The sequence below is a fragment of the Muntiacus reevesi genome, chromosome 2 (assembly GCF_963930625.1).
Source record: "Muntiacus reevesi chromosome 2, mMunRee1.1, whole genome shotgun sequence".
Lineage (NCBI taxonomy): Eukaryota > Metazoa > Chordata > Mammalia > Artiodactyla > Cervidae > Muntiacus > Muntiacus reevesi.
Genome location: NC_089250.1, coordinates 205,384,228 through 205,392,378, shown reverse-complemented (window position 1 = coordinate 205,392,378; position 8,151 = coordinate 205,384,228). Strand labels below are relative to the sequence as shown.

Here is an 8,151-nt window from a genome sequence, read left to right as displayed (position 1 = left end):
AAATTCGGAGGAGGAGCCAGCCTAGCGAATCTGCGAATTCTTTAGTGGGCGGGGCCAAGGCTCCGCGCACAGAGGGCGTGGTCAGCGTGCGGAGCCCGGCGTTGCCGGGGCGCTTCCTGTAGGACCCTCGGAAACCGGGGCGGGGTAGGAGGGGCGCCCAGGAGATGGAAAAATACCACCAATAACGGTGACTCAGGCTGTTTGGCGCCGCACGTATTGCAGGGAACGTTTTCCTCCCATTATCCTCTTTGGGCAGCTCATTAAGATGCCCATTTGACAGATGGGGGACGCTGAGGCCGGCAGAGGGTGCCGCACTTTGCCTGTACTGGCCCGCCATTAGTGATTAAATCTTAGTCTGTGTCAAAGTTATGTGATAAAGGTGGGTCCTAAAGGATCTTGAACCGGTCCTGTAAAAAAAGGGTAAATTCGGTCGTACTTGAACTAGTGTGGGCTGGTCGATTTCCCAGGTTATCATGGTCTCAGTGCCCGCCGTTTTCAATTGTGCAAACCTCTGCCCCGCCTCGCTTACGCAGTCCCGCCGCTCGAGGGCAGCACCAGCCCAGGCTTAAACCTGAGACGTAGGCTGAGGTCGCCCTGATGCTGGGCACCCACTTAGGCTTGGGACTCAGGTATCTTGGTCTCAGGGTAATGGCACTCCCAGGCACTGTCAGAGCTGAGGGGATGCCCTAAGTTCCAGACTTCTTGATGTATGACCTTGCGCAAGTCATTAACTTCATAAAGCTTCAGATTCTTCCTCTGAAAATAGATGTTAATTACTGTTATGCAGAACTACTGTAGGCATTAAAACAGTGCAGGAAAGGCCCCTGAGGCCTGGTTCATGTAAATTCACCATTTTAAGGAATAGGAAAAGCGATTTGTCCAAAATCTCAACACCAAAAGAATCCTTCTGGGAGAGGCTTAGGACCCTTTACAAATTTAAGGAAAATGAGGCTGAAGAAATAAATTTACAGTGGAAACGGGTGATGAAATCAGATTCTTTCTCTGGTCCTAGTTGAAAGATACTCCTTTTCTTAAGCGAAAGATTCCCCTTGTAATAGTAAAGGTGGTCCAAGTTTTCCCTGACTGGCTGTGTGGCTTTTGGAAAGATCCTCAACCTTCTTAGGTTGAGGCTTCCTTATCTCTGAAATAGTAGCCATAAAGACTTGTCTCTTGAGGTAATAAATCAGTTAAATAGGCTAAATAAGATGACCTATGAGAAGCCCCTAGTATGTAGTAGTTACTCAACAAAGAAACTTAAACTAAAATGAACTTATGTTGTTTAGTTGCTAAGTCGTGTCTGACTCTTTGCAACCCCGTGGACTCCAGCATGCCATGCTTCCCTGTCCTTCACGATCTCCCAGAGTTTGCTCAAATTCACATCCATTGAGTTGGTGATGCTCTCTAACCATCTCGTCCTCTGCTGCCCCTTTTTCTGTTGCCTTCAGTCTTTCCCAGCATCAGGGCCTTTTCCACTGCCCTTCACATCAGGTGGCCAAGAACTGAAGCTTCAGCTTCAGCATCAGTCCTTCCAATAAATAAATATTCAGGGTTGATTTCCTTAGGACTGATTAATTTGATCTACTTGCAGTCCAAGGGATTCTCAGGAATCTTCTTCAGCACCACAATTCGAAGGTGTCAGTTCTTCAGCACTTAGCCTTCAACTCTTGCATCCACACGTGGCAACTGGAAAAACCATAGCTTTGACTATAAGGACCTCTGTTGACAAAATGATGACTCTACTTTTTAATATGCTGTCTAGGTTTGTCATAGCTTTCCTTCTAAGGAGCAAGTTTCTTTTAATTTCGTGGCTGCAGTCACTGTCCGCAGTGATTTTGGAGCCCAAGGAAAGAAAATCTATCACTGTTTGCACTTTTCCTCCTTCTGTTTGCCATGAAATGATGGGGCTGGATGCCATGATCTTAGTTTTTTAAATGTTGAGTTTTAAAACAGCTTTTTCACTCCCATGTTCAATGGAAGAGATAGAGACCCTGGACTCAGTAGCAAGATTGCAAAACCCTTTAGCTTAACTCAGTCTCCACATTCAGAAGCTACTGGGCCCTGTCAGCACCAGAAGGGAGTCAAGCCTGGAACCTTCTCTCCTCCACCCCTACCCTGCCCCCAGGGACACTTGCCTCCACTTGGCTCATAAGAACAAGTCCCTGTTCCCGAGGAGGCGCCCTCTTCACTCCATTCACAGCCACAGCGACATGTGTAAAACACAATTTATTATACAAAACTAGGTGCATCAAAAATTCAGTGTCAGAATAGTTCTGTATTCTAAGGGCTATGGAATGGACCTTCTCCCTTATCACCCCAATCCTTGCTAGGGAGTCAGGCTGGCGCACGGCCCCCCAGCCCTGGACCAGGAGAGTAGGAATCAGTTATAGAAGCATGAGTGTGTGTCTAGGGCAGTGCGGCAGGCATTTGAACCTCCTCCAAATAGGGAGACTTGGAAAGGCTGTACCTGTGCCTGGGGGAGAACCACCTAAATCCCTCTCTACCCAAATGCCAAAGCGAGAGCGTGGAAATCAAAATCTGAGGATGGGGAAAGCTTCAAAAAAAAAAAAAAGCCAACCATAAAACAGATTCTACAAAAGTAAAATAAGGATTGGCTGCCTTCTGGGGCAACTGGGTGGGCGTGTATCCTTCTGACGTTCTCATTCTGTATGGGGGCAAGTGGCTAAGAGCACCGAAGGTCTGACCGGGGTCTCCCTGCCTCCTCTCTACCTACCGCAGGAGCTTAGACCGAGGACCTTCCACTTAACTCTCATGCTCCTCCCAGCCTCATGGGTGTAGAGTAGAGCTTCTAAATCCCATGGGACAGACTAGACAGGGACAATCCCTGGGAACATGGGAGCTGCACCTAGGTCCAGCCCGAAGGACCCTAAGGGCAGGAATCTGTTCTCTACCTGAGAGTGGCCACAGGAAGTGGCTGCAGGCAGGGCCACAGAATGGGGTTGGTAGATCCAGGGCCTCTGACTGAGCTCTGCGGGAGGCAGTGCTCTCAGCCTCGGGCTAACACCAGCCTCACACAGCCTGAAGCTCCCCCTGCAGGCGACTCAGCTCCTCTAGCTCTTGCTTGTGGCGGTCGGTCTTGTGAGCCACCAAGGAGCGGTAGAAATGCAGGGCGAAGGCCACAAACACTAGTCCTACAGGTACCATGATTGCCGTGGAGGCCATGGCGGCTTGCCAGCCTGGTCCATGGGCCACACCACTGTCACACGCTTGCCGTGGGGGGCAGGCCTCAGGGGGCTCAGCCTGTGACGGGGCTACAGAAGTGGACGATGGCTTGGAAGCTGGACTAAGGGAGGTGGCCACTGGCGGCAGAGTCTCAGGCAGCTGGGAGGCAGGTCCCATTGAGCCTGATGTGCCCAAGGGGGCCCCGATGGGCACAAACTTGACCCAGCCAACTAGGACAACTTCAGCCAGAAAAAGGAAGGTGCCCAAGGCAGTGGAGAAGCCCCAGGCCAGCTCCACGTAGCGGTGGAGTCGCTGGTGTGGAGACTGGTGGACCGAGTTGAGGTTGTGGATGTTGCTAACAGCTTCAATGTGAGGCAGCAGACAGGTGGAGACCATGAGTGCAAAGAGGTGCACAGCCACCAGCACGGTGGTGCAGGCACTGAAGGCCACCAGGAGGCCCGGCGGGTATTCGTGGTTTCTCTCCAGCTGTACCTCAACCATGGCCACCTGTGGGGACAAGAGGGGATGGGTTGAGTAACCTCAACAGTAAAGGGTTTTTTGGCCTGTACATCACTGATGTATCCCTAAGACCCACAACAGTTCTTGGTACAAAGAAGGCCCCCATGCTTTAAGTGAATAGATGGACAACCTTGGCAAGGCTCTGTCCTGTTCCAGACCTTGGTTTCCCCGCCTGGGGGGAAACTAGAGGGTTGGATGGCATGTTTCTGACCATCTTATCTTTTATAACATAGGGGCCCGGGACTTCCCTGATGGTCCAGTGGTTAAGAATCTGCCTTGCAATGCAGGGGACATGGGCTCAATCCCTGGAGGGAGAACTAAGATCCCTCATGCCTTGGAACAACTAAGCCCACGGATTGCAAATGGAGAGTCTGTGGGCAGCAATATGTCCAGTGTGCTGTAACTAAGACCCAATGCAGCCAAATAAATAGGTTTAAGATAATTTTTAAAAAGATGCACATAATTTTCACTTTTAAAAAAATAGGGGTTAAAAAAAGCACAGATTCTGGAGTGGGGCTGCCTAGGTTCATTTTCAGTTGTACAAACTGTAATCTTGAGCAAGTGGTTTAGCTCTGTGCTTCCCTTTCCTCGTCTGGAAAATAGGGATTGATAACAGCACCTGCCTGCCTTATAGGGTTATTGTGAAAATTTAATGATACATTTAGAGATACGTCAAGTGATAAGAATAGTGTGAGGTACATAGTATGCTCAAGTAAATGTTTGCTGTTATTATTAGAGTTAACACTGAAGTTCAAGGCCAGAGTTTGCAAACTGGCACACCACAACCCAAGCCAACTTGCAAACATGTTTTGCTTGGCTCAGACAGTGCATTTTTTTTTTTTTTAAAGAATTGTTGCCAACTTCTAAAACTCAAGAGACTTCATGTAAATATCCCTATTTCCAGATCCTCCTGGAAATGTGGAGGATCTGATTACACCAGGCCCATATTCCTGCATGGCAACTATCAGTCAGAGTTGAGTCATGGCTGCTCCCTTGGCACAGGTAATGAGGGTCTCTTGAAAGCCACAGTCCCCACCCAGCCAACTTGATATCCATTACCACCTGTGTGGTCTTTGCTCATATTTGAGTGGATGATCTTGTTCTAGGGTTGTATAAATTTGGATTCTAGAGCTAAACTGACTAGATTCAAATCCTGCCACTTACTTGCTGTGGAATCACAGGCAGATCTTAATATTTCTGACCCTCAGTTTTCTCATTTATAAAATAGTCTTAGTAGTAGTACCTAATTTGTAGGGTGATAGGAAGATGATACACATTAAAACCTTAAGCATAGTGCCTGATAGTGACGGTTCAATACAATTTATATAATGTTATTCTAACCCAGGTCACCTGAATTCCAGGATCAGGTTCTTTCCCCAGGCCTGGTTCTTGCAGGATCCATTAGATGGCTCTGGGCTGGGGCAAGGAGGAAACTGCAGAGCCAGGAGGGTGGCAGTAGGAAGGCAAGGCTGAGTATTTTGGGAAATTGGGCCATGGCGGATGTTAGCAGGAGTTTTCCACAGACAGCAATCTGGGCCAGGCCCGGTCTTGGTCTCTCCCGGAGCCCGATTCAACCTTGCTCACCCCTGACAGGACTGGGGCCAGTCTAACCCCCAGAACCTACTCATCTGGCCTCTTGATCCTGCAGAGAAGGTTTTGTCCCTTAAGCTGTCACCTCAGCAACCTGCAAGTTCATCAGCAGGTGGGATTGTCTCCTTGAGAACACGCTGGACCATGGGGGCATGGGGGTGGGGCAACTCCCTCAGCTGGGTCCCCAGGGCTGTACAGGTGTGGACCCTGTAGTCTGTACAGGTAGGTGAAGGGGAGCATTCCCTGTCCCGAGATGACCCCACATCGGGCAGGGTGAGCTGGCCTGTGGATCCAGGACCCTCACATAGAAAACCATAGACCTAAGGATGACCCTTAGGGATAGAAATGTTCCCACCAGTCATCCAAATACAGAGGCTGTGACAAAGAGAGGGGCAGGGACTAACTCAAATCACCCAGGGCTATGGCCCCTTCTTATCCCCATCTTGATATACCCCTTATGTTTCCATGAGGACCCCCCTCCAGCCCATTTTCTCCTTTTTCCTGTCATGATGATAGGACATCCTGGATGAACAGTCCAGTGACCCCGGGTCTCAGTTCCTCCTGTACCCTTCAGCTGGTGAGAGCTCTGGCAGGGCCACCGCCCCCCTCTGGGCCTCAGTTTCCATCAACAGGGAGTCTCAGCCATTCTGATTCAAGTCTTGCTCTGACGTGCCTGGATCCAGGATCCGATGACAAGAATCAGCTCATCTTGGGGTGGCTCCCTGGCAAGCTACAGAGGGCACGCCCTTCCATGATCTCACAATTTCCCACTGGCCAGCGATGGTGGCGGGAGGTCAGTGCAGAGGCCTGTCCAGGGTCATACAGCTGGCCACAGGCAGGAAGGAGCTAGGACCTGTGTCTGCTGACGCCTCCTCACCCTGGGACCTCCCTCAGCCTGCTTCCTGTGAGGCCTCTGCTGGACCGTTAGCTGATTAGAATCTGCCCACACTTGGGAGTTATCATCTCCAGAATCGTGCATCAGGCTTCCTAGACAGCTTTCTCCCGAGACTCCCTCACAGGTATCTTCTCTTCTCAGAGCTTTCCCAGGCCACCAGTAAGCACCCTTCATGTCTGCTAGGGCCTGGCCACCCTCTTTTCTTTGGGTGACCACTCCATTCAGTTTATTCTCACCCCCTGCATCCTTGAGGTCATTCTTCAGCCCCCAACTAGCTCGGATTTGCTGTTGAGCCTGTGGTGGAGACCCAGAAACCACTTCTGCTGGATTCTGTCCCTTCGGGGAGCTCTGTGCTCTGTCCTTGCATGTGTATCCCCCGTGATGTGTGTCCCCAGTGACACGTTTAGAATTTGCTTATCCTCCCCAGGCCCAGCTTATGTTAGGAGCCACCCCCACACCCATTAAGAGACTTGTGTAGTCCCTTGGGACCTTGTTTGCGCCCCCCACTTTTCCCTTTGAAAGACCGGTCTTTCCCACTCCTCGCCCCTGTCTCCCTTAGGTACCTGTTCACCTTGCCTCCGACCCCCGTTCCCCGCCATGGGCTTCACCCCCACCCTGTGCACGCCTTCCCTCCCCTCACCATGGCGAAGCCCGAGAGCAGGGCAGACGTGCGGCTGGAGGCTTTGAGCTTGGCCCGGCTGAGGTAGAGGCGGCGCCAGCTGAGCGCCCGCAGCGAATGCTGACTGGCCCCCATGAGGTCCAGGTAGCCGCGATGCACGAACTCCCGGTACGTGGCCGAGCCCGCGGGGCTCTCGGCCTCCGGGTTCAGCGGGGCCTGTTCGCCCGGGTCCCCCTCGCCGCCCTTCATCCTGGGGCCGCGGCACCAAGCGGGCTGGTCCGTCAAGGCGGGGCCGAGTCGCCTCTGGAGCCCCAGCAGGGCGGGCCCAGGTCTGGGGAAGGCCCCATGCCCCGGCGGGACGAGCGGGGATGCGGGCGGCGAGCTCCCAGGAAGACGTGGCCCGGGCGGAGCAGGAAGAGCAGGCGACTGCGGGGAGCCCTAGGGGCTGAAGACGAGGCCGAAACAGGAACTGGGGCGGAGGCGGAGCTGAGGCGGCCACATGATGGGGTGGAGCCGGGGGACCGTGGGCAGAGATCCCAAGGGACCCCGAGACCCCAGTCCACCTAGGATGTCCTCTGGGTGCCTCAACCCCGCTGTGATGAACGCCGAGCCCGTGACTGGGAGTTCCGGATCCTGGACCACTCCAGGTACACCTGCACACCTCGAACGTCCAGACTCCTAACTCTCACCTGAACGGTGAACTCAGGGGAAGTGACACCCTGTCTCACCCTGAAGACTGCAGGAGGCCCTGCAACCTCAATTTCTGGAGGTCCACTTAGACCTTAGGTCCCCCAGACCCATCCAAAGAGCCCCGTCCTCCCAGACCCTCAAAGAATACTCAGTTCATCTCCCCTAACCCCCACCCCCGGCATCCCCAACGCCGCAGACAACCACACACGAACTCAGCGGCCCCGGCTGGAAGATTTTGAGTTTTATAGCAAACCATATAGTACAGACCCGGGGCCCAGGGGCCCAGCCCGGCTGGGTCCCCCACTTATCCCTCGCTGGGCTGCCTCCTCCCCCTCCCCCAAGCGGCCCCATCCTCAAGCCTTCTGCGAATCCCCAGGACCCCCTCCCCTCCGGCCTTTGGTCCACCCAGTCCCTCCCCCCCACCCGCGCACCTCCCTGTTACCTGAGGTATGTGGATATTCCCCCCTCCCCAACATGGTCCAGTCTGGCTCCCCAGGGAGACCCGGGCTGAGGGGCGGGAGCTGGCCCCTGCCCCTACCCCTGGCTCCCAAAGCCCCGCCCCCGCAGAGGAAGGGCCAGGAGAGGGCCGAGTCGTTACTAAGTTCCCATGGCAACTAAGAGGGGCCATTTCCAGCCTTAGCACTGGCTTTGGGAGGTG

The 8,151-nt window shown here is 53.2% G+C and overlaps 1 protein-coding gene across 1 annotated transcript; it reads right to left on the bottom strand.

Moving 5' to 3' along the window:
• Positions 1-2,203: 2,203 nt before the first annotated feature.
• On the bottom strand, positions 2,204-7,280 carry ORAI3 (ORAI calcium release-activated calcium modulator 3). Its single transcript, XM_065924692.1, has 2 exons — positions 6,825-7,280; positions 2,204-3,687 (listed from the first exon to the last, which is right to left on the bottom strand). Exons 1-2 carry the CDS (start codon positions 7,050-7,052, stop codon positions 3,028-3,030), a joined length of 888 nt encoding a protein of 295 aa, XP_065780764.1. The 5' UTR covers positions 7,053-7,280; the 3' UTR covers positions 2,204-3,027.
• Positions 7,281-8,151: the final 871 nt, after the last annotated feature.